The 26,048-nt window shown below is 42.2% G+C and overlaps 1 protein-coding gene across 2 annotated transcripts in view; it reads left to right on the forward strand.

The window, feature by feature from the left end:
- Positions 1-26,048, forward strand: part of PSD (pleckstrin and Sec7 domain containing) — a 543,824-nt gene that overhangs the window by 308,020 nt on the left and 209,756 nt on the right. For both annotated transcript variants that reach the window (XM_082267402.1, XM_082267403.1), the window contains exons 9-10: positions 13,701-13,759; positions 15,052-15,141. In XM_082267402.1, the coding sequence (XP_082123528.1) occupies positions 13,701-13,759; positions 15,052-15,141 (149 nt within the window). The remainder of the gene's footprint in view (positions 1-13,700; positions 13,760-15,051; positions 15,142-26,048) is intronic.

Raw genomic sequence — 26,048 nt, forward strand, 5'->3', positions numbered from 1 at the left:
ATATTGTTACAAGCTAGGAATTCCAATGTGACTTCACTAATTGTTTATTTCTTATAATTAGACCGCATATCATCTGCTTACTGCGCTAAACCTAAACAAATTTAGGTGTGTTACCCTGTGCTATCTTGATGCACTCCACAACATGACTAACAATAGGTGTACAATGTTCATAAAAATAACATCAATTATTACTCCACCCTAAACTGACATTCTGTATATATCTGATATCAGTGTCCACATTAATGTGGAAGTTCATCCTAATACTAAAATCTCTAAATCTACTGGCTACCACAATCTAAGCCTAACCTTTCTAGCCCTGTTAACCACTTCTGGACTGGAAGATTTTCTCCCTTAATGACCAGGCCATTTTTTGCGATTTGGCACTGTGTTACTTTGACAATTGTGCGGTCGTGCAAAGCTGTACCCAAATAAAATTGATGTATTTTTTTTTCCCCACAAATAGAGCTTTCTTTTGGTGGTATTTGATCACCTGTGCAATTTTCCTCACATTGGACAATTCTGAGATTCACAACCAGACATTGCAAGAGTTTCTGCTTCACTGAGAAATTTCTGTTGCTTTTTGGTGATGGCAGATGATCAAGGACAGGTTCACATCAGATACAGTCCTTTGCTTTTTTTATTCTGCATCAATAAACACATGGACAGTATGTTACATGGATTCTGATGTCCCAAGTTCACACCTGCGCAGTGTGTTCCAGTGCAGCCAACAAAAGTAGAACATGCTGCATTTTTTCTGTATGGAACTGCACTGGAACATGGCAAAACACACTGGAACGCATAAAAAAAAAAAATACCGAAACTTTGTCAAATAAAGAAAAAACGAGGGGGGGGGGGGACACTGGAATGCATTGAAAACACGTGCATTTAGAAACCCATCTGGATCACGAAAAAAGTGTGGTGTCAACCAGCCCTGAACCTATAACACAAAACACATACAGTACCTGCAAAACTTAAAAATCTAACTAAGGGAACTAAACTAAGGAAACAACTTGTAGTAAGCTTGCTTTGCAATGTATAATACCAAGTTTGCCCCCCTCTGAGCTGGATTTCTTCTGCCATAGCTTTAAAAAAAAAAAAAAAACTCTGTGTGACCATTTAAAGTATGTGAAGCATGTATATTGAAATTTATTGCACTGATTAGAAATTTTTTTTTTTTTTTTTTTTTACCTTCATATTGAGGTTCTGATAAGTTACTGTTGAAGCACAAAATAAAAAAAAAGAGAGAGGGCGAGCAAATGGGGGTAAGAGATTTGGGAGACAGAAGGAAGGAGGGAGAGCTCGGTCACAGTGTTTACTCATAGGCTTATCCCCGGAGGCTCAGGCAGAGAATCAATGTAAAGGAGATTGCTGCCGGCTATTCTGTTTCAAAGTTCCCGCCCACACTTTCTCTTCACATGCATAGCACAGCCACAGGATTTGGAGTGAGAGGGGAGGAGCAGAAGCAGGAGTAGATCAAGGCTTTCTGCTCTCCTGTTTGTGCAGAGGGATGGGGGGGGGGGGGGACTGCACTGGCTAGGCTCTGAGAGAATGTCAGAGCCACACAGCCATGACACATGCAACCAACGTACTGATGCAGGTGTTGATTAGGGTGTGCCTGGGCACACCTGACACACCCCCTGCACACGCCTATGCTTACACCTCATTCTCTCGAGGGTTGAGTGTACTGGTACATGAATCCTTAGATTATCAGAAATATGATGTGAATGTTGACTCTGAGGGACGTTTTTCTTCATTGTCATATTGGGATTTTGCAGTGTATTTTAGCTTGAAGAGCTTAAAAATTCTACAAACAATACCCCATAATGACAACGTGAAATAAGTTTGTTTGAAATCTTTGCAAATTTATTAAAAATAAAAAACAAAAAATATCACATGTACATAAGTATTTGCAGCTTTTGTTCAATACTTTGTTGAAGCATCTTTGGCACCAATTACAGTCTCAAGTACTTTTGAGTATGATGCTACAAGCTTGGCACACCTATTTTTGGACCGTTTCTCCCATTCTTCTTTGAAAGACCTCTCAAGCTCCTTTAAGTTGGATGGGAAGTGTCGGTGCACAGCCATTTTGAGATCTCTACAGAGATGTTCAATCGGGTTCAATCTGGGCTCTGGCTGGGCCACTCAAGGACATACACAGAGTTGTCACGTAGCCACTCCTTTGTTATCTTGGCTGTGTGCTTAGGGATATTGTTCTGTTGGAAGATGAACCTTCACCCAAGTCTGAGGTCCAGAGTGCTCTGGAGCAGGTTTTCATCTCTGTACATTGCTGCATTCATTTTTCCTTTAATCTTGACTAGTCTCCCAGTTCCTGCCGCTGAAAAACATCCCTGCAGGATGATGCTGCTACCACCATGCTTCACTGTAGGAATGGTATTTGCCAAGTGATGAGGGGTGCCTGGTTTCCTCCAGACATTGCGCTTGCCATTCAGGCCAAAGGGTTGAATTTTTGTTTCATCAGAACAAAAATATGGTTTCCTCTGGCTCTGAGAGTCCTTCAGGTGCCTTTTGGCAAACTCCAGGGGGGCTGTCATGTGCCTTTTACTAAGGATTGACTTCTGTCTGGCCACTCTACCATACAGATCTGATTGGTGGAGTACTGCAGAGATGGTTGTTCTCCTGGAAGGTTCTCCTCTCTCCACAGAGAAATGCAGGAGCTCTGTCAGAATGACCATCAGGTTCTTGGTCACCTCCCTGACTAAGTGTAATGTTCTGGTACCTTTGGGTACCCTAATTACTCTTTCATAAGTGTATGCGCCCCACCATTCTCTTTTGGTAAGGTGCGCATACACCTTTAAGACTGATGCTGTCATCACTGAGCGCCGGACTGGATGGCTATTTAGATCGCCGGCTCTCACTCACATGTGTTCGTTCAACCTGCTTTAAACCTGTCTTGAAGCTCTCATGCTTGCAAGCATACCTCGCTGTCGGAACCACGCTGTGCTGATCCCTGTATCCCGCTACCGGATCATCCGCTCTTGCCGAACCTCTTCTCTGCTACATTGCTATTAGTGATAAGTACCCCACAGGGGAAACCTCTATAACCTTCATACTAAAGCTTACACTATCTAGCTCTGCATACTAAGGACTATTACTACATCTGCATTATCTAAGATTGCTAGCTCTTGAGCCTACTACCACCTGTTCTTGCACTGGGTTGATCTCTCTTGTATGTCCACCTGCTACTCTGTCATCTGCTACCATACATGATTGCTAAACCTATCTGCATCCCATCTGCTACTATCTTACTTCCAAGAACATTTCCTTTCAAGTGTCTGTCATCTACCATCTCTACCCAACCTGTCTCTTCAGCCTATCATCACTGTGTTACTATATACATAAGTCACTCTAGGAAACATCTTATTGAGTGTGTGTATTTACTTGCTGAATTGAGATCATCCACACATGATGAGTCATTGGGAGTTGGGATTGGTGTCTCAGCGTTTCTCTACATGACTACTGAAGTGGAATATTTCTGCAGCTGAAAATCCACATCATACATAAAACGCAGGAGCGTTACACTAAGGCCCTTCTCCCCCGATTGCTCAGTTTGACCTGATGGCCCGCTTTAGGAAGCGTCCTGGTGGTTCCAAACTTCTTTCATTTATGAATGATGAAGGCCACTGTGCTCATTGGGACCTTTAATGCTGCAGACATTTTTCTGTACCCTTTCCCGAATCTGTGCCTCGATACAATCCTGTCTTGGAGGTCTACAGACAATTCCTTGGACTTCATGGTTTGGTTTGTGCTATTACATGCACTGTTAACTGTGAGACCTTATATAGACAGGTGTGTGCCTTTCCAAATCATGTCCAATCAACTGAATTTACCACAGGTGGACTCCAATCAAGTTGTAGAAACATCTCAAGGATGATAAGTGGAAACAGGATGTACTTAAGCTCAATGTTGAGTGTCATGGCAAGGGCTGTGAATACTTATGTACATGTAATTTGTTTCATTTTTTTAGTTTTACTAAATTTGCAAAGATTTCAAACAAACTTCTTTCACGTCAATATGGGGTATTGTTAGTAGAATTTTGAGGAAAATAATAATTTAATCCATTTTGGAATAAGGCTGTAACATAACAAAATGTGGAAAAAAAAATGGAAGTGTTGTGAATATTTTCCGGATGCACTGGACAATGTATGGGATAAGCATAAGTATACTAATCAGCTACTTAACTTGTATCTTTTTTATGATGAATTCAATAGAAAATACATGGGCCATGGGACTGTAGATGAGGCAACACACAAAATAAACATATTAGTACTTTTATTACATGGTAGAAAAAAAACTGATTTAATGGTACAATCATATAACAGACATAAAATTATTATATATAATGAGCTAATCCACAATCAATAAATAGGTATAAAAATATAATTTCATATTCATCGCAGTATATGCATTAATGTTATCGCATTATATAAAATCGCTTGTCATCCTAACACTCACAATCAATAAATAGGTAGAAAATGTAATTTCATATTCATCGCAGTATAGGCATTAATGTTATCGCATTGTATAAAATCGCTTGTCATCCTAACACTCTACGCGTTTCGTGGAGCTGGTCCACTCATCAAGAGCAGATGCAAGAAATATATAGATCAACTCAAAAAGAATAAAAAACTGAAGAAAAAAATAATGAAATCAGCAGCCTTGGAGCAGGGGATCAAGGAAAAATGCCTTGTCAGTTACCTTGGTGGAGGCCGAAGTGCTGAGAGGGCTTCCCTTGCAGCTCGGTGCGGATCACCCCTGGTGGTGAAACAGGAGATGACACGTCCCAAGGAGCACTGGATGCGGATGGATCCCGGATGGATGGATGGATGGTGATTCAGGACCGCTTCCAGGAGATCTATAGATGCTCAGAGAAAAGAGACAAAGGTTAATGCCAGGCCGAGGGTCATACACAGATAATCAGTCCGAGGAGATGAAGGTACAGAGGGCCACACAAGAGAGAGGGTCCGTGGGATCCAAGCCAAGGTCAGTACACAGGAGATCCAGCAGAGGTGTCTTTTAGAGTAAGGGGTGGTCAGGCAAGCCGAGGTCAAACGGAGGAGAGATGCAGGTAAGTCAAAGGAGCTAGCCGGGATAAACAGGAACAACAGGCAATCGAACAGGTCACGGGTACAGGAGCTGATGATAAACCAGCACTGAAGCACAGCCAGAGAGTGTCTTATATAGGGCCAGGGCTGGGGAGATGGGCGTGGTGACACACCTGCTCTGCATCCAGCATTCTATTGTTGCTGAATGCTGATTCCTTTCCTGACAGTGCCCCCCCCCGAGGGGCAGCCTCTGGATGCCCTCTGACCATGTTTTTCCGGAAATTTGCTATGAAATTCTCTCAGAAGCTTAGGAGTATGGATATTACCCAATGGTTCCCAGGAATTGTCCTCTGGGGGGTATCCTTTCCATTTAATTAAGTATTGAGTGCGATTGCCTCTCCGTCGGCAATCTAAGATAGTCTCAATCTCAAATTCAGGCTCCCCTTCCACTGCAACTGGAGGAGGTGGTACCTCTTCTCTCCCCGGGTATGGGCTCGGTATTGCGGGCTTCAGTAGCGAGGCATGAAACACCGGGTGAATTTTGAAAGAACCGGGCAAGACTAATTCAAAGGCCACAGGGTTCACCACTCTCTTGACCTCGAAAGGACCAATGAATCTTGGCCCCAACTTCTTGGATGGGCAAGAAAGTTTTAAATTAGTTGACGAGAGCCCGACCTTATCTCCCACCTTGTGTGCAGGGTTCACCTTCCGTTTGAGGTCAAAGAATTTCTTATAATCCTGTTGGGCTTTCTCAATATTGTCCTGTAGTAACTGAAAATTAGCTTTAATGGCAGCCAGACGATCCAGGACTGCGGGAACCGTGATTTCCTGGTCCAAGTTGGGCAAGAAAGAAGGATGGAAGCCATAATTAGCCCAAAACGGGGTTTGGTTGGTTGCGGAGTGTACAGAATTATTGTAAGCGAATTCTGCGCATGGGAGCAGGGAGACCCAGTTGTCCTGAGAGCTGGTGCAAAAGCATCGGAGGTACTGTTCTAGAGTTTGATTTGTTCTTTCCGTCTGCCCGTTGCTTTGTGGATGGTAGGCAGAGGACAGGGACACTCCAACCGCCAAGGCCTTGCAGAGCTCCTTCCAAAATCTAGAGGTAAATTGAACGCCTCGGTCTGATACTATATTATTCGGAAGTCCATGTAACCTGACCACCTCTTTGATGAATGCGTTGGCTGTTTCCAAGGCAGAAGGAGTGCCCACCATGGGCAGGAAATGAGCCATTTTTGAAAGTCGATCTACGACTACTAGGATGGTGGTAAACCCTTCTGAGGGCGGTAGTTCAACTATAAAGTCCATAGATAAACCTTTCCAGGGCTGCTCTGGAATCGGTAATGGCCTCAACAGGCCCCATGACTTGACTTTTGCCCCTTTGCTCCGTTGGCACGTAATGCAGGAATTCACATACATTCTGCAGTCCTGGTGCAGTTGAGGCCACCAAAAGCGGCGTTGAATAAGTTCGTAGGTTTTTCTCACCCCAAAATGTCCGGCAAGTTTGTGGTCATGAAAGGTTTTGAGGACCATCAATCTCACTTGTGCGGGAACAAAAATTTTTTCCTGGTACCAGAGGAGTCCATCCCGTTTCTTTAGAGACTTTGCTTCAAGTCCTGTACATTGGGTAGAGGCTTGTTGAATTGAGGTTTGTAGGTCAGCGTGGATCAGGAAAAAGTTTTGAGCTGACAAGATGGTATTGGGCTCCGTTGTGCTGGGAGAGTCTGGAAACATCCGGGACAGGGCATCCGCTTTTCCATTCTTCGACCCTGGCCTGTAGGTGATATGGAAATTGAAGCGTGAGAAAAATAAAGCCCACCGGGCTTGCCGAGGTCTTAGGCGTCTAGCGGCCCTGAGATATTCTAGATTTTTGTGATCCGTGAATATCATAATAGGGTGCATTGCACCTTCCAGCAGGTACCTCCATTCTTCTAAGGCACATTTAATGGCCAGGAGTTCCCGGTCTCCCACATCGTAATTCCTCTCTGGGGGTGACATTTTCCGAGAGAAGAACGCTACCGGATGTAGTAAGGCCTTTGGGCCTTGTCGCTGGGACAGGATAGCCCCTGTGGCTACTTCCGAGGCATCCACTTCGAGGATGTAGGGTAAAGCTGGGTCCGGATGTTGGAGAATAGGTGCGGTCACGAACAGGTTCTTTAACTCATCGAAGGCTGACTGAGCCTCCGGTGACCAGCGGAAGCGGATCTGCTGGCGCGTAAGTTGGGTGATGGGTGTAATAATTGTTGAAAACCCCTTCACAAACCTTCTGTAAAAGTTAGCGAAACCCACAAATCGCTGAACTCCTTTTTTGTCTGTGGGGGCTGGCCACTCCAGAATTGCTTTCACCTTCTGCAGGTCCATAGATACACCCCCTGTTGAGATAATGAGCCCTAGGAACTGGATGGACTCTCTCTCAAATTCACACTTCTCCAGTTTCACATAGAGCCCATGTTTCCTCAGGGTGGCTAGTACTTTCTTAACGTGGATCCGGTGGAGTTCCAGAGTGGAAGAAAAGACCAGGATGTCATCTAGGTACACAATTAGGAAGTTGTCCAGAAACTCTCGAAAAATGTCATTCACCAAATGTTGAAAAGTGGCCGGGGCGTTACACAGCCTGAAGGGCATGACCATATATTCGAAGTGGCCAAACCGGGTCCTGAATGCCGTTTTCCACTCGTCCCCCTCTCGGATGCGGATAAGGTTGTATGCCCCTCGGAGGTCTAATTTAGTAAAGACCCGGGCAGTCCGGAAGCGCTGAAACAACTCTGGAATCAAAGGGAGAGGATAGCGGTTCTTGATGGTCACCTTGTTGAGCTCCCGGTAATCAACGCAGGGTCTTAATGTGCCATCTTTCTTCTCAACAAAGAAGATTCCAGCACCCGCTGGAGAGGATGAGGGCCTGATGAACCCCTTTTCCAAGTTTTCATTGACATAGGTTCGAAGAGTTTCCAATTCCTTCTCAGACAGGGGAAATATTCTTCCGAAAGGGATCTCTGCCCCTGGGAGAAGTTCAATAGGGCAGTCGTAGGGCCTGTGAGGGGGTAAAACATCAGCCTTTTTCTTGTCAAATACATCCCTAAAGTCCCGATAAGCTTCAGGAAGGTCTTCAAGGGGGTCTGGGACCGGCTGGACGGCTAGACAAGCGGCAGGGGCATTGGGTCCAGGAGGGAAGCAGTGATCCTGGCAGTATTTGGATGAGAAGGAGATCTTCTTCTTTACCCAATAAATTTGGGGATTGTGAGCCTGGAGCCAAGGTAGGCCTAGGATTACCGGGAATAAGGGAGAGGACAAGACATTGAAGCGGATGAACTCTTGATGGCCCGGGGTTGTGATAGTAAGAACCGGATAGGTCTCTTTGGTCACGGGTCCGGAGATAGGCAAGGACCCGTCGGCCAGAAAGACTTGAAGCCGTTGCTCCTTAACTTGCAGGGGGACTCCTAGTTTCTTAGCTAGAGTGCAGTCCAGGAAACAACTACAAGCTCCGGAGTCAATAATTGCCGTCAGCTGGATCCTCTCTTTGGCTACCTGTAGGGAGACAGGAAGGGTAAGGTGAGCAGGGGATGGCTCAGAGACCTGACAGTTCAGAACAGACCGTGAATAGCACTTACTAGGCCTCACAGGACAGTTGCGGAGAAAATGGCCAGGAGCTCCACAGTATAGGCAGAGGTTCGCCTGGCGGCGACGTTGTCGCTCTTCGGGGGTTAGGGAGGAACGAATTAGCCCAATCTGCATGGGTTCACAATCTGCAGAGGCATTGACAGCTGGTCCAGGAAGAGGAGAGGCAGCAAATGGAACTTTAGGCATGACCCAAGTAGCTCGAGCCCCCTGGAGGCGTTCTGAGCGTCTTTCCCGGAGACGCCTGTCCATCTGGATGGCAAGGGAGATTAAATCTTCCAAGGATGCTGGTGTCTCTACTCGAGCAAGCTCGTCCTTTAGAGCTTCAGAGAGGCCATGTCGGTACTGATACTTCAATGCTGCCTCATTCCAGTCCGTGTCGGCTGCCCACCTACGGAAATCTACAGTGTAGTCCTCGGCCGGGCGTTTGTTCTGTTGTAGGGCATGTAAGGCAGACTCTGCGGTGACCGTGCGCTGGGGATCTTCATATAATTGGGCCATAGCCTCAAAGAAGGAGCTTACGGAATTTAGGATCGGGCTCTTCTGTTCCAGGAGGTTGTGTGCCCAAGTCTGAGGTTCGTCAGCCAATAGGGAAATTATAAACCCTACTTTAATGGATTCAGAGGAGAAGGTCCTAGGCTGGAGAGCCAGATATAACAAACAGGCATTCTTAAAGGCCCTGAACTTCCTTCGCTCCCCACGGAAGCGTTCTGGCGTGGGCACCCGTGGCTCTGGTGGCGGAGCTAAAACTGAATGGGCGGAGCTAGCTTGATCCGGTTGGGACGGAGCCGATAGCGAGCTAGTGGCAGGCTGAGTAGGGTCCGTCGGGGAGGAGGAGCCGGCTAGGTTAAGTACCCGACCTTCCAGCTGGAAGTAACCATCTTGTAGTCTTTGTACGGCCTGGGTCAGGGCTGAAACCTGTTGGCACAGAGCCTCGAGCGGGGAAGCACCTCTGTCGGCCTCTGACATGGCTGGTTTATGCTGTCAGTTACCTTGGTGGAGGCCGAAGTGCTGAGAGGGCTTCCCTTGCAGCTCGGTGCTGATCACCCCTGGTGGTGAAACAGGAGATGACACGTCCCAAGGAGCACTGGATGCGGATGGATCCCGGATGGATGGATGGATGGTGATTCAGGACCGCTTCCAGGAGATCTATAGATGCTCAGAGAAAAGAGACAAAGGTTAATGCCAGGCCGAGGGTCATACACAGATAATCAGTCCGAGGAGATGAAGGTACAGAGGGCCACACAAGAGAGAGGGTCCGTGGGATCCAAGCCAAGGTCAGTACACAGGAGATCCAGCAGAGGTGTCTTTTAGAGTAAGGGGTGGTCAGGCAAGCCAAGGTCAAACGGAGGAGAGATGCAGGTAAGTCAAAGGAGCTAGCCGGGATAAACAGGAACAACAGGCAATCGAACAGGTCACGGGTACAGGAGCTGATGATAAACCAGCACTGAAGCACAGCCAGAGAGTGTCTTATATAGGGCCAGGGCTGGGGAGATGGGCGTGGTGACACACCTGCTCTGCATCCAGCATTCTATTGTTGCTGAATGCTGATTCCTTTCCTGACATGCCTACCCCGGGGACTGTGGCAGAGTAACCCAACCGGATTCCCGGGCAAACAGAGGACAGATCAGTTAGCAAGTGTCCAAAGTATGAGAATGTGTAGTAGCGCCTCCAGGCTATATCTATTTGAATGGTGTTAATGTAAAGACCCATAGTATAAGTGTGAATAAAGATACCATCCGAATGAGATCAAAAAAAGCCCCAGTAATCTGGTAAATATCGCCCATTGGTGAAGAGAGGCTACGGATGGGTGACCGCCAAAACGCCACGCAAAGGCTGGGCGCAGCAGAGCACAGAGTCGGCCGCTCCCTGCAGGACAGAGAAGTCAGCCTACTGGCCCCATGTGGTGGTAGAGATTACTAATATGTTTATTTTGTGTGTTGCCTCATTTAAAGTAACATGACCCATGTATTTTCTATTCTATTGTATTTAGGGATGGAGGCAGTGGCGGCTGGTGCTCCATGGGCCAGGGGGGTGACAGACGGACCACACCATACCCCCCCCTGGACCACACCAGCTCGCTCGCACAACATACCTCACCCTCCCGCCATCGCTGGCTCACTCACCCTGGACTAAAGTGGAGAGCAGGCGGCGGTGGCTTCCCCTGGGTCTCCTCCCTCCTCCTCCTCCTTCTTGGCCAATAGCTTGGCCTCTCCTTTCGGCCTATTGGGAAACAGGTCTCAGGACCCACTTCCTGATTGGCTGGGAGGAGGATCCGTGTGATAATAGCGAATATTAATTTGCTATTGTCACTCAACTGGGTGGGCTCAGGGAGCAGTGCGCTGCGCCCGAGCCCACCCTTTCTGAAGCCTATTAGAGCCTCTGGCTATAATCACGTGCTGCAAAAAAAAAAAAAAAAAACCCATTGGAATCCATGCGTCCAGCACCCTGCATGTAGTTTAGGGGGCCGGACGCATGGGTAGGGGGGGCAGCGCCCCTGCGTCCCCAATGCACCAGCCGCCACTGGATGGAGGCATCTCGCTTTTGATGCATCAGATCATTTTTTTCTTTTTTGTCTTTATGATGAATTTATCTTCTAGGATCCAGGATCTTCCAGACTGCTTCCTGCATTTAACTATGCTATAAAATCACCTAAAAAAAATCCATAACACATTCCACCTCTTGATTTTATAGCATGATATGTGAAAAACTGGAAACTTAGTAATTCTCAGCAGCTTTCATAGCTTTTGTGCAGGAAAGGGCAAAATAACCCCCCCCCCCCCCCGTATTGTAAATGAGAGAAAAAAAATCTCTTTCAACCCTAGTATGTTCTGGGCGATAAGACTTGTCCCTGGACAAGCTGGAAAATTCTTTTGAGCAGGGTTACAATGTCTTTGGCAGTTTGTGTAACATAGATGGAAAGAAAGTAGATGAAAGTCCCTTGTCCTCCTGGTCATAAGGAATGCTCGGATGAAAGTCCACTCAAATTCAGCCACCATCAGGAAATCATCCGCGTCTTCCTCAGGTTCTCATCTCCTCTTCTGGTCTGCCTCATCCCCTGTGGCCTGGTCATCTCCTCTGCCTGCTCTACCTCTCAAATGTTTATTACCTTAAAAGTGTAAGAGACAAAGCAAATTATATGTTCCTTTCTACTGTGCCAAAAGCATAGCTCACTGCTCACATTTCTCTATCTGCCCATTTTAAAATGCAAAACTTTTGTAGGGTGACCACTGTTCCACGAAAAGGCATAGATTTCCAGCAGAAAGAATAAACCTGCATCTTTCTCTCTGGGGCTGTCCTGGGAACACTGGCCTGCTGTTGTCCATTCTTGACAACATGGCACTCCCTACCAATGTGCCCCAGTCTATGACTACAAAAAAACCTAAGTCTTTCCTTCCTTTCATCTAATCCAGCTCGTCCATCTCTATTTGAGCTGATCAGATTTCCAGCTTCCCATTTATGGGAAATATTAGTGGCACATGTCCTACTACTGCTTACAGACTTAGGGCCTTTGTCCTTTATAAGAGCATCATTAGATTTGATCATGAGGTCTGTGCACTGCTCATTCAAATCTTCAGCTTTGCCTACAGGGGTTTGAACACACTTCAAAGCCACTGTAGGTTTGACTTTGAGTGCCCTAATTTCTAAATCATTTGTCTTACTTGCAGTGTCTTCTAAACACTTGGTCGCCACTGCAAGCTGCTCTTTCAGTAAGTTGTTTTCTAATGCTGCTTTTTCCTCTTTTCAGATTCAGTATGTAGCGCAAACCAAACAAAGCAATTGCCCGCATCTCTCCCTTACTAAACCCATAAACTTGTATGACTAAAATCTGAGGAAAAATCTGAGACTCCATTGGAGATTGTAGGAAAGAAAATTGCTCAAAACTCACTGTCTGTGTTGATTGGGGAATCTCTCCCGCTGTGCTATTGTCAGAAAACAATGAACGCTGCTGATAGCTATAGTCGCCGACACTGATCGCACAAGGAAAGTTTAACAGCCTGGTTGTACTGAAGTCGATTGGTCAACTTCAGTACAACCAGCCTGCCCATAGATGGATTGAAATTCGGCCGGTTCCTGCTGAACCAGCCAAATTTTAATCTGCCTATGGCTGGCCTTACTCTTTGACTATGTATTTTTCATCTATGTGTATAGTCATAGGCAGGTTGCGTAAAGCTTGCTTACTGATCTGAGTGACATTTGTTCTGACCTGATTTAGCAGATGACACCTATTCTCCACTTATTCAATGTCAAGTGAAATAAAAAAGACCAGAAGCCCATCATCAATTTGATTTACCCTGAGATCCATTGGCTGTGTTTCCGTGCATTGTTAGTCAATTTACTTGAATTTGTTTTATATTCAGATTTCCATTTTTCTTTACTTTAATTTTTCTCTCTTGCAGTCACTCTTATGTTGTGTTTTTTTTTTTCTTGTCGTACTTTCAAGGTCTTTTACATTATGGTTTAATATTTGTTATTTTATTTTCATATTAGTTTTGGCTGTCTGTACTCATTTTCGTCCTACTACGTGACCTGATTCCCTTTTTCCTTCCCCAGTTCCATATATTTATTATTGAATACAAATTCAACTTCCGTATTCTCTGTAGCATGTATGTATCTTCAAAGTTAAAATAAAACCGAAGAAGAAAGGTTAGTTTATTTAAGCTTACCAGTCCTTTGTCATGGTATCTCAAATAGTTTTTTTCAGGTTAAGCAAATTTATTTCAGATACATTCTTTATTATCCTGTCAGAAGTTTCTAGGTTGAAGGATGACCAAAGTGAAAATAGAGAGAACTAAAACATTACAGCTTATCAATACTTAGATGTGGTGAATTAATCATTTTCATTTTTGGGTTTAGATACTATTTTTAATTATTTATTATGTCCTCATTTTCTGTTTTATTTACTTCAATAGTATATAAGATACAGTAATTTATGTTTAGTTTAATAGTTATAAATGGATTGTGAAAGCAGTATGTTCTTAAATATTGGCTCTCTGGTTTCTCATATCTCTATTTTGATTTCAGATGGAGTTCATACCTTGACATGTGCACTGATGCTGTTAAACACAGACCTACATGGACATGTAAGTTCAGCTGGCATTGTAGATATAAAAGGTATATTTTATGTAAGGTAAAAGTTTAAGGAAAATTGAAAAATACATAAAAGCCTCTTGCACATGATACTGATGTTTGAGCATCAACATTTTCGATTATATTATATTCGGGTGTTTAGGGTTAGGCATATTTGCGCGTATTCACTCAAAATACTGACCGTGAACTCATTGCATATTTTCTACTTATCAAAATGCAGCACTTATTTACGTGCCTTTGTGTATAGGCACATTGGTCTGTAAACAATGGACTGCATTTTAGATCATTAAAAAAAAAACGCTATCCTGAGTGTTTTCAACCTGCAGTGTGCAAGAGTCCTAAAACAGGGTTATAAAAAAACAATCATTATATCCAAGACACTTTCTAAATTTGCAATCCTAGAGATAATTCAATTTGATTCAACAAATAGTCTAAACATGTATGCTTGGTTCTCTGTGGAATGCATTAATGCCACCATTATTATTCACAGTTCCAAAGTAAAATGAGGCCCTTTACCATTGCTACTTTCACATAGAGGGAGCAACAAAGTTTAGAAAATCCATGTGATTTGATTGACATTGTACATAATATTGTTACATTTTTTTGATTTTCTATATTTTAATACATTTTACACTCTAGAAATATATCCCTGGTGAACACTGAGATTTACTTCAAAGCAAATAGTGAAATAAATGTCCTTCTAACCAATATGGAGCCTTAGAGAAAAAAAACGCTGTCGTTTCTAGTAGATGTTTGTATATTGAGGACCCTGTGCTCTAGGGCTTGCAGGGGCCTTTAAAAGTTAGAAAGCAATGATTTTTTTTTTTTTTGTCACAACCCTAGATTTTTTTCAACTTGCTTTGGACTTCAAGTATAGTTTAAAAAGTAAATTCAATGTAAACATAAATGAACATGATCAGTGAAAATAATGCATATTTGGATCAAGTGCTAACAATAGTTTAGCGCTTTTTGTTTTCTTCAGAGTAGCCTTGTTTTTCTACCCGCTGCAATTTAATGAGAAGCAAAAACCTTGCTTTATAACACCCTGTTTACTTTAAAGAAAGTAAGTGGAATTTATTGGCTGAGGGACAAACAAACTGATAGGCTGTTAATGTATACAGGTACTCTGTGACAGCATGTTTTTTTATAAATAGACAGGCAGCAGGTTAAAGGCTTACTACAACGTCTCCTCTTTCCATGCTCTGTAATGCTTCTCAAGGAACCAAGCTCCAATTCATTCTACAAATTATTGTGTTTATTACCCCAATACTGTTTTATCTTTCAGAACATTGGCAAAAGAATGTCGTGTTCAGAATTCATTGGAAATTTGGAAGGATTAAATGGAGGAAAAGACTTTCCACGGGAGCTTCTCAAGGTAAATCTTTGACAGATATCTGGAGAGTATTAGGATGTTTATTTGGAAAACAATGTGGCAAAAAATATTTCTTCTAAATGTTCTGACAATTTGTACACCTGTTTAGGCATTAGGTACCAGTCAGGCAATGCAAGAGTTGCAAATTATTTTCTGGTGGTTGTCACAGATTGTTTGGAACATAACATGAATAGGGAATAAAAGGTTTAAGGTAAATATCAAGCAAAAACTTTTTTTACTTAGTTTAAGTTGGAGTGAGGAAGGGCTAGAACCTTTGGCACTGTCTAATAAAACTGTTGTCAGAAAAACTGATGAAACTTTTGTTCAATGCAACTCTGGATAGCAGACAAACCTGACAGATGTTCTAATACTTCCCCACTAGAAACAAGAAAATACGTTTTGGTCTAACATTTATTTTAGGTGAAATAAACTGTATTTTTTTTTTCCAATAAAAAAAAAAAAACAACCTGGATAACAAGTGAATTATATGTTAGACTGTGTTGCATTGAAGATTGCAGCAACAGTTTTCAAAAGAAGTAAAAAGCCTCTACTGGAGGAGCCTCTACTGGTGAACGTCTAAACATCCCTCTCTGCTTTACTTGCAATGCCAATCAATTTCCATGCTGATGGTAAATCTGCTCTCCACACTGTTTGTTTTTTAAATAAGTTGTGAGGTTTACTTTTAATTTGAGGTTAGACTCGGCTCACACTACCGCGACCATAAGTTGCCCCATGACAGAGCGACTTTTTACTGCAACTTTACCGCGACTTCAGCGCGACTTGTGAATTTTTTAAAGCGACTTATATGATAGACGACTTTGTATTTGGCCAATCAGAATATGATGTGTTGTGACCTAATTCCCCTTTTCTGTTTTTTTAACTTATTTCCTCATTGCCCACCAGTGCCACGTATCAGTATCCACCAGTGCCACGTATCAGTGTCCACCAGTGCCACTGCCCACCAGTGCCACGTATCAGTGTCCACCAGTGCCACTGCCCACCAGTGCCACGTATCAGTGTCCACCAGTGCCACGTATCAGTGTCCACCAGTGCCACTGCCCACCAGTGCCACGTAAGTGTCCACCAGTGCCACTGCCCACCAGTGCCACGTATGTGTCCACCAGTGCCACTGCCCACCAGTGCCACGTATGTGTCCACCAGTGCCACTGCCCACCAGTGCCACGTATCAGTGTCCAACAGTGCCACTGCCCACCAGTGCCACGTATCAGTGCCACGAATCAGTGTCCACCAGTGCCACGTATCAGTGCCACGAATCAGTGTCCATCAGTGCCACGAATCAGTGTCCACCAGTGCCACATATCAGTGTCCACCAGTGCCACGTATCAGTGCCACAAATCAGTGTCCACCAGTGCCACGTATCAGTGCCACGAATCAGTGTCCATCAGTGCCACATATCAGTGCCACGTATCAGTGCCACGAATCAGTGTCCACCAGTGCCACATATCAGTGCCACGTATCAATGCCACGAATCAGTGTCCACCAGTGCCACGTATCAGTGTCACGTATCCGTGTCCACCAGTGCCACGTATCAGTGTCCACCAGTGCCACTGCCCACCAGTGCCACTTATCTGTGTCCACCTGTGCCACTCACACAGACCAGGCAGAGATAATGGTATATAGGAACTGTAGGCATGGCTGCAATGTGGGGAATGCCTGGCTAATTTTCCTTCTTCCTTGAAAGTCGGATCACAGTCGCTTGACAAAAGATAAGGATCCGACTTGGAGGCGACTCCCATTGAAGTCTATTGGCACAAGTCGGATACAAGTCGCCTTGAAGTAGTACAGGACCCTTTTCTGAAGTCGAAGCGACTTCAGTAGTGCATATTAAGACGGCTCTCATTCATTTACATTGCATTTGTTATGACAAGCGACTTGGGGCGACTTGAGGGCACACAAATCGCCTGACAAGTCGTACTAGTGTAAATGGAGCGTAAAGGTAACCTTTTATGAGGTGATTAAGATTGAGTGACTGGCTCCCTTTAGGAGAACAGAAAAGTCAGAATATATTTTGAAATTGTTATGGTTGAAGGAAATAAAATATGTCTGTGTAGCTAAAGTAAACATATGCATGATAAAGTATTAGGGCTAGTGTGCCCAAGCCCTTGGGGTCAGTTAAGGTCAGCTTGAGCTCAAATTGTGTTTTTGCTTTTATATCTCTTAGATTGTAAGCTCTAACGAGCAGGGCCCTCTGATTCGTACTGTATTAAAGTGTATTGTATTTGTACCGTCTACCCTCAAGTTGTAAAGCGCTACGTAAACTGTCGGCGCTATATAAATCCTATATAATAATAATAATATTAATACTTTACATTAAGTCAGTATGAATGCTCAGCACGTCTCAAATGCCTGTGTAATCTAGCCCTTAGCTTGCCGTATACCTTTACTTGTGAGGTCTGACAACACAGTGGGACTTGGAGCCAAACAAAGAGCTATCACCACCTTGTGGTGGAAATCTGGGGAGAATATGCAGTACTTAATGTTTCTGCAGCCAATCATCATGCCCAGACATTTAAGTTATTGTAAATGATCACTTTTTAAAACAACCCTTTCAGTTTAAAATAGAAATGAAAGGCAAAACATTTGCGTATAGATATAAAAAAACATAAACACTTTTTTCGCCTTTTTTATAAGTGATCACATTCCCTCTGTTGTCAACCTGGGGGAGGAGAAGCAACAGTACACTGATCTACCCAGTAAATGACTGTGCAGGGGGGGGTGGGGGTGTCAGGACAAGTCTGGTCATTGGAGAACAGGCTGAGTTCCCAGCACAGAAATATGAAATGCTGGGGTAACAAACATTTTAACATGCTGGGAATTTAGGGCTATGCAGATAAAACCACAAGGAAGATACAAGATGCACAGCTGCTATGGGATGGTTCTTGGAAGTGCTTCACTGTGAAATTTTATAAATGTGTGTGGTGAAAGCTTAGCCTTTCAGCTTTTCTAGCTCTTTTTGACATTTAATTTACTGATGGAGTACCAAATGCTGCGTGGGACATATGGAAAATTTCTGAAGATAGATGTGCCAAAATGTGCATTTGTTTAATGAAAGTTTGTGCTAACTCCAATTTATAGTTTGGTATTCTCTCTGACTGCGGATAGTGGACTTGCGAGTGGTGAAAAGGTTGAATGTTTTAATCATGGAAATAATGCGAGGGCTACACCGGTGAATTTATTTCTTGCTAAGAAGACATTTTCTTATTTGCCAGCAGTCACCTAAATAGGCTGGTGATTTAGTAGGTTAATATTGCTATTAAAATTGCTAGCAATTTAATCTCTAGCTAACAAATGGTTCCTGTGGAGCAGCCTACACAAGAAGCATGTCAAATTTTGCATTAACTTACAATGCTCTATTCATGTGCAATTGATCACTACAAGATGCTACCACATTTGTGTAATCTGTTCCATTTGTGTAGCAACCATTTGCTACACCTAGGGATTCAGGTATAATTGAGGGCAAAACTTTTTTTTTTGAGTTTTAGAGAGTGGAGAGGGATTAGAACACCTCTCTGGGTTTTATTGCTGTCTGTGTCCCCGTTAGAGGGATTCACCTTTTTAATTTGTCCTGGTGACTGTTATTACCCAGATTGGAAGTAAAATCCCAAATTTTGAGTGGTCAGTAGAATAGGAATAGAGGAGAAATCTTCCAATTGGGACATAGTTCTGGTGACATAGGTTGGACATAGCAAAAAGCAGGGTTCTGAGGTTCATACCAAGAACGTTGCCCCCTTTTTAAATTATTTTTCAGTATTACATGACGTGATCCTGCCGAAATCTTACGGGAGCTGCCGAAATGAACAACATTTCATCTATCTCTACATTCATCCATCCATCCATCCACCCACCTTTTATTCATCCATCATCCAACCATCCATTCTTCACCCACCCCTCTATCATTCATCTACTATTGCTAGCATTGATGTTATACCACAGACTCTCAGTGGGTTTATCCATGGATTAATTGTCATTACATAATACAGAGGAGCGCTGAATGTTTTATGTAATTTTTACACGTTTCTTTTGTTTTTGTTGGTGACACAGGTTGGCTATTGTATAGAAAATGAACAAACATCTCCCCAATGGGACACAGATGGCAAAATAAAAACCCAACTTGGGTATAACCCTATGCTACTCTACAAAGAGTAAAAAAAAAGTTTTTTTCCTTCTGTTCTACTTTTGATCACTAGCAGCTTTAGTAGCAGTATTAAAGATGAAGTAGAGGCTCACATAAACAAAGGGTGATCTGCAGCTTAGAGATCATGTGGCTTTACTAAAAGAGATAAAAAGAAGGTATTTACACAGAGTTTTTTACAAGAAGTATGCATCATGAGTAAAAGGAGGGGAGAAGCAGCTTTTTAAACCTTGGGTATACAGTAATAGATTTTACTTCCACTTTTTTCCCTTTCCAGCTATTTGATGGTTTGACAGTTCGGTTGAGAGCACAATCACGTGTGACAGTTATCATTCACACCTTGCTTTGTATGTAGTTGTTTTGGGAAAACAGTTAAGTTTATGGGTTTAGTTCCACTTTAAATGTCTTAGTAGCAATAGATTGGAATCACCAATGTAGACCCAAACTAGAATATGTAATTTTCACATTCAGGAGGTTTAAAAACAGACCTTCTCAATCTATGGCAGGATGATGAATTCTTGTTCGGTAAAGACATGCTTTAGAATACGCATTGATGTTCTAGTCTGCTGTATTATTGAAAGAAACATTTGTAAAGGTTTAATGGAAAGCAAATGATGAGATCTCTCCTGTTTACACTAAATATTTGTAAAAATGTCATGGTAAACACTGAAAGGGAAATGTGCTTTATACAAACAATTTACCTAGATCCACTATATCATAGGTGGTATTACAAATTGTTATGCAACATTGCAAAATGTGCTTACAGTCTTGACAATACTCTTTACAGTTTATTCCTGCACATTTGAAGCTTGAGTTAGGGTTAGGCTTTCCGCCTGTCGGACTCTGTTTTGCTCAGCGGGGATCGGTCCGCTGTTTCCTGCTGAACAGGCGCAAGACAGGTCCGTCTCCACTCACTGTGCAGAGACGGACCTGTCAGATCCCGGCTCTCCTCTATGGGAGATCAGATTAAAACGGACAGGCGATCCGATCCTCCATACAGATGGGAAATAGGGTTTCCATCCATCTGAATTTCACAGACAGGATCAGATCGGATAGCAGCGGGTGTCAGCGGAGATGTCACCGCTGACATCCGCTGCTCCGTGGTGTATGGAGCGTCCGATCAGGTCCGCCTGAAAAACTGACAGGTGGGCCTGATTGGAAAGCCTGTGTGAAAGGGGCCTTATAAAACATACACACAGTGGTAGAGTTATTAGTACTTTGATTACTCCACTCATTTTTCAGTATTCCAAAGTTTAATGAGATATGCAGTCTTTTTAAGTACTTAGTTAAAAAAAAAAACATAAATTGTTATTTATGCACCTTAAAAAAGCATAGCTCATACTAAATATTTATTATAAAACTATATTGAAGGTAACTGGTAATGTGAACATTACCAGTTTTTTTTTTTTGTGAAACAGTAAAAAACAAATCTCTGAAAAAATGTACAGGTAAGTTAGCAACTTACACTAAAATCTTTTTCTACTTCATTTAATGTAGTGCAGCAGGGGTCAATTGGGCATCCTGTGCATATGTGTATGATATGTCTACGATGCCATTGTGTTCTGTATTTAAATAATTAATTGAATTTGACCTATTTTTACTTTAGCTTTTAAGTCACATTTATTATTGTCATAAGGGGGCTGACGGTTCCACTTAGGGATTGACAAGTCACCTTTATATAGATGAGATATTTAAATAGACCCTTGCCATTCAAAATGTTACTCAACAAGGAAGATGAGATGATGAGATAGAGCGGAGAGAGACTTCATACAGGCGCCCTCTACAGATACAGAAAATTAATGGACAATGGCACTAAAGGTATATAGGGAGGTACAGCTTCAACAGGCATCTAATAAGAGATTCTTGTCACAAGCATTTTTTGAGGAGGGGGAGCGGACAGGACATATGTTATCTATTATTTCTATTTCTAAAGCACAGCGTCCATCTGTGGTAGTACATAGGATAGTGACAGGTACGGGGGAGGTGGTTAGTGACACTCCCATCTATTGTACAGGAGTTCAGGTCCTATTTTCAGGACCTTTACTCCTGTAAGGTATCCTATACCCGCCCAGACCTAATACGGTTTCTGGACGGTATATCCCTACCAACAGTTGGTGAGGTGGATAGGCAGAATCTGAACGCCCCCATTACATTGGAGGAACTGCGGTGTGCCTTGGCCACTTTCCCAAATTCTAAGGCCCCTGGTATTGATGGTTTACCGATGGAACTATATACAAAATTTGAAGGCATATTATTGCCAGAACTCTTGGATACTTTCTTAGAAGCCCAAAAATGTGGCTCACTACCGAGCTCAATGTAGGAGGTGGTGGTCGTGCTACTATTGAAACCTGGGAAGAACCCTGAATATCCTGAGTCATATAGACCTATCTCCCTTTTAACAACTGATTTAAAATTACTCACTAAGGTCTTTGCTATATGACGGTCAAAAATCGTAAGCAAAATTATACATCCGATCAATCTGGATTCATTCCAAACCGTTCTACAGCTAATAATATTCGTAGAATGTATCTTAATTTACAAATACCTGTTACCAATCAGGGACATAGAGCTGTTTTATCTTTAGATGCTGCTAAGGCATTTGATAGTGTGGAATGGCATTATTTATGGTCGGTATTGGAGAAATTTAAATTAGGGGACTCATTTATATCATGGATTAAATTATTATATAGAGCCCCTGAAGCTCGTATCAGGGTAAATAATACACTTTCTTCCTCATTTACACTTTATAGGGGGACAAGACAGGGATGCACTTTATCCCCATTACTATTTGCCCTTGCGGTGGAACCATTAGCAGCAGCCATTAGGGCACATCCCCATATTACTGGTTTCCGTAGAGGGGACTTAGAAGAAAAAATAGCATTATATGCAGATGATGCTCTTATATTTTTGGGAGATACAAATAGGTCTTTGACATCACTGATGACACTTATACAAACTTTTGGATCCTATTCTGGATTTAAAATTAATTGGGATAAATCTGTATTATTACCTTTAGACCCCCTCACTGCTCCACTGCCGCAAATGGCATCTCAGATCCGAGTAGTGGAACCGTTTCGGTATTTGGGTATTGTCCATTCCAACCTTAATAATTATGTCAAACTCAATATTGAACCTCTATTGGCTAAGTTCAAGGAACAAACCACCAGTTGGCTTAAATTACCTCTCTCGGTAGTGGGTCGTTGTAACCTGATTAAAATGATTTGGAATCCACAATTGTTGTATGCTCTACATAATGTCCCTACATATTTTTAGGAGGTGTAATACCTTATTTCGTGCGTTGATTTGGAGGAAAAAAATTCCCCGTATAAAACTAGAAAAGCTACAGGAAGTGAATGAGGCTGGAGGTCTTGCAGTCCCTAATCCTTACTTTTACTATATGGCTGCTCAGCTTCAGCATTTAGCAGTCTGGGGAAATGTTGAGTGTCGGGAACCAAACAGGGAGATTATATCCTCTATTTTGGCTAATAAAGATGTAGTGGAGTGTCTGGAGGCAGGAGAAATGGGGAAACTGACAATGTGTCCTACATTGTTCCTGCTAAATAGATTGTGGATCAAAACAAAGCAACACTTCAAATACGAGGGATATACGAGATATTCTTGGCTTTTCTATAATTATAACTTTGTTGAATTATTTAAATTGAAAGGTTTTTCTACGTGGTCTGAATATGGATTGCGATATATCCCACAAGTATATGAGGGTACAACACTGAAGGATTTTCAGTCACTTAAAATGGAGTTTGGACTTCCAAATGCTGTGTTTTTCCAATATTTACAGTTAAGACATGCCATATCTGCACAGGCAAAGATTTCCCTCTGGACTCTGTCTAATCCGGTGATACTATATAGGCTTCTGGGAAAGAATATTAAAAAAGGTACTATCTCATTTTTGTATAGCTCCTTTTTGAATCAAATATCCAATGGGATGTCTTTAACATGTAGGAAGGGATGGGAGGAGGATATTGGTCCCATGTCTAATGAGGAATGGTCCAATATTCTGGAAAATGTGACTAAGGTCTCCCTCTCATCCACACAGAAGATAACACAGCTATTTATTGTGCATCGTACATACCATACTCCTACTCGTTTATACAAATGGCAAAGGAGGGACTCTCCGCTATGCCCTCATTGTAAAATTCATAATGGTACGCTTATTCATATGTTATGGAAATGCCCCAAACTTACCCGATACTGGAAAACAATTATATTAACTATTAATAATACATGGAATATTACTCTCCCTTATGAACCAAAAATAGGATTGTTAGGTTGCTTGAATGGGAAGGATTATTCTTCAAATATACAGACGGCAATTCTTGGAGTGCTTTTTTTAGCCAGAAAGCTTGTTGCGAGAAAGTGGCTTTCTCCTTCTCTGCCCAGTCATTCCGAGTGGGTTGAGGAGGTAAACAGAACAGTACTTCGTGAATATCTTACATACAAACATAGAGGCAGCCTTAAAAAATTTGATCGTATTTGGGAACAATGGCTAGCTGGCCCGGGGTTGGCCCCGGCACAGATGGCCGCTATTAGGATTTTTGGAGGCACACCTCCTTAAGTTTATAAAACTGTTGACTCTCAGAGACCCTAAAAGGTAGACCAATGTAATGTGTTAGGAGAAAACTATATTGATTTTCGAGTATATACCGATCTTGGCAGAGGTGCTTTTTTTTTTTTTTCTTTGGGGGGGGGGGGGGGCTGGTATGTGTTAAGAATGTAGTTTGTTAGGATGTAAAATGGAAAAAATAGTTATATGCTGGAGTATATGCATGTGACGAGTTGAAGGTATTTTTATATGTGTATATGTGTGTGTGTTTGAGTTCTGATTATTGTACCTATCTTGTTGTAGTGTTCATTTTTTCTTTAATAAAAATGATCTGATTGAAAAAAAACAAGGTAGATGAGATGGTGTAACTGTCCCAATAGCATTCATCTGGGATTTTGAGGTGGCAGTCACCCCCCCCCCCCCCAACAGCACCACCATCTGTAAATGTCAAAACCTGTGCAGAGCTAGTTAAATTTCAAAATGCAAATGCATTTATTTTCCAGATTTTTAGAATGGATAAAAAGGAAGTACATTTCACGTTGACCAGTCTTTAATTTGTAAAGCTATATTCATAACAAAAAAAAGTGAAGTATGCACAGTAGAGATTTTGTGCAAAAATGTAAAAGAATTAATAAATAGTGCACTTTTGTGACAGATGAAATTGGATCATATTGGATGTGTAGGAAAGTGATGATTCAAAGTTAAAATCCCACCTTTTTGCGGGGAAAAAAAACCTTAAAAGGTTTAAAAATGTTACTCCCCCTCTCTCCAGGTCAGATGTTTATGTTGCAAGACTTTCTAGATCCTCAAAATACTTGGCTACTTTGATTCAGAACAAACTTAGACAAGCCATTGCAATACCTTGCTAAAACTGAAGCGCAAACAATTGCGAAGTAGTACTTGAGGATCTGTCTATTATAAGCACATGGTCAGTCCTAGTTTTGTAATTAGAGAAGCACTTTGAGGGAACCACAAGCCAATCACATTAATATAGTAGGGCACCACATGGCAGCCAACAACACTGGGGGTGTCCCATACAGGTCAAAACACTTCCAGAAAATGAATTTCCTACCTGTGAGACTGGGCCACTACTTTTCCCAGAAGTCTACACAGAGCTTTACATATTAGATATTCCAAGCACAAAAAAAAATAATGCAATGACCTGCCTCTGTTAAGAAAACAGCCAGTTAAGAATTAGCATTGATGTCTTCTAAAATCACTGAAATGTATGCAATTGTATGTGTATGTATGTATGTATATATATATATATATATATATATATATATATATATATATAATGAAGCACTCCTTAACATTCAACTAAAAAATATGTGCGTCATTAAACCTAAACACACCATACATGTGTTAACAATAATAATGTGCAAGTGCATATATACATAGATGTGTAAATTCCTATATATATATATATATATATATATATATATATATATATATATATATATATATATATATATATATATATATACACAAATAAGTCGCTCTAAATGATGTGAAACAAATCAATGTCCAAAAATAAATCAAGTCCTAGTGTAAAGATAAATCCCAAAATAGTGTGAATAATGTGATCCGCTCTCAAGGAATCCAAATCCCTTAGGTATTGTGCTTACCAGTCAAACAGTAAGTGATTGCAGAAATGAATCTCAAAGATGACTTGATTGTAGAAACTCATGTGTTAAACTCCCAAGAAATTGTGTCATAGGGTCATGGAAAAAAGAGAACACGCCATAGCATAATACCGTAACAATATGTGCTATTCCTTATACACCCTAAGAGTGCACCACATGAAAGGTGTATGTATCCATCACCAGCTGTGAAACTGCTTACCAGAAGTGTACTTGTGTACAAGCATAAATGACACTCCCCAAAGGTGAACAAGGAAGACAATTGAGGAAAAATAGTAGGAAACCGCCACCGATTTCTGAGCCGCTTACCAGATTGAGGATGGACAAGGCAGATAAAGAGAAATCCCAAACACAACAGGACCACCAACACTGACAACTTGGGCCCCTTACCAGATAGAAATAGTAATTGCTCAAATAGGAATCAGACCAGATCCAATCCACCAACATTCACCGCCGATAGCAGATAATCTCAAATAGCAGGGTCAAGTTGGATGATGATCCAAAACAGATGAGCCAGTGTACCCAGCAGATGGGCAAAATGTCAAACCCAAAT

Source organism: Pelophylax lessonae, assembly GCF_965119305.1.
Source record: "Pelophylax lessonae genome assembly, chromosome: 9".
Lineage (NCBI taxonomy): Eukaryota > Metazoa > Chordata > Amphibia > Anura > Ranidae > Pelophylax > Pelophylax lessonae.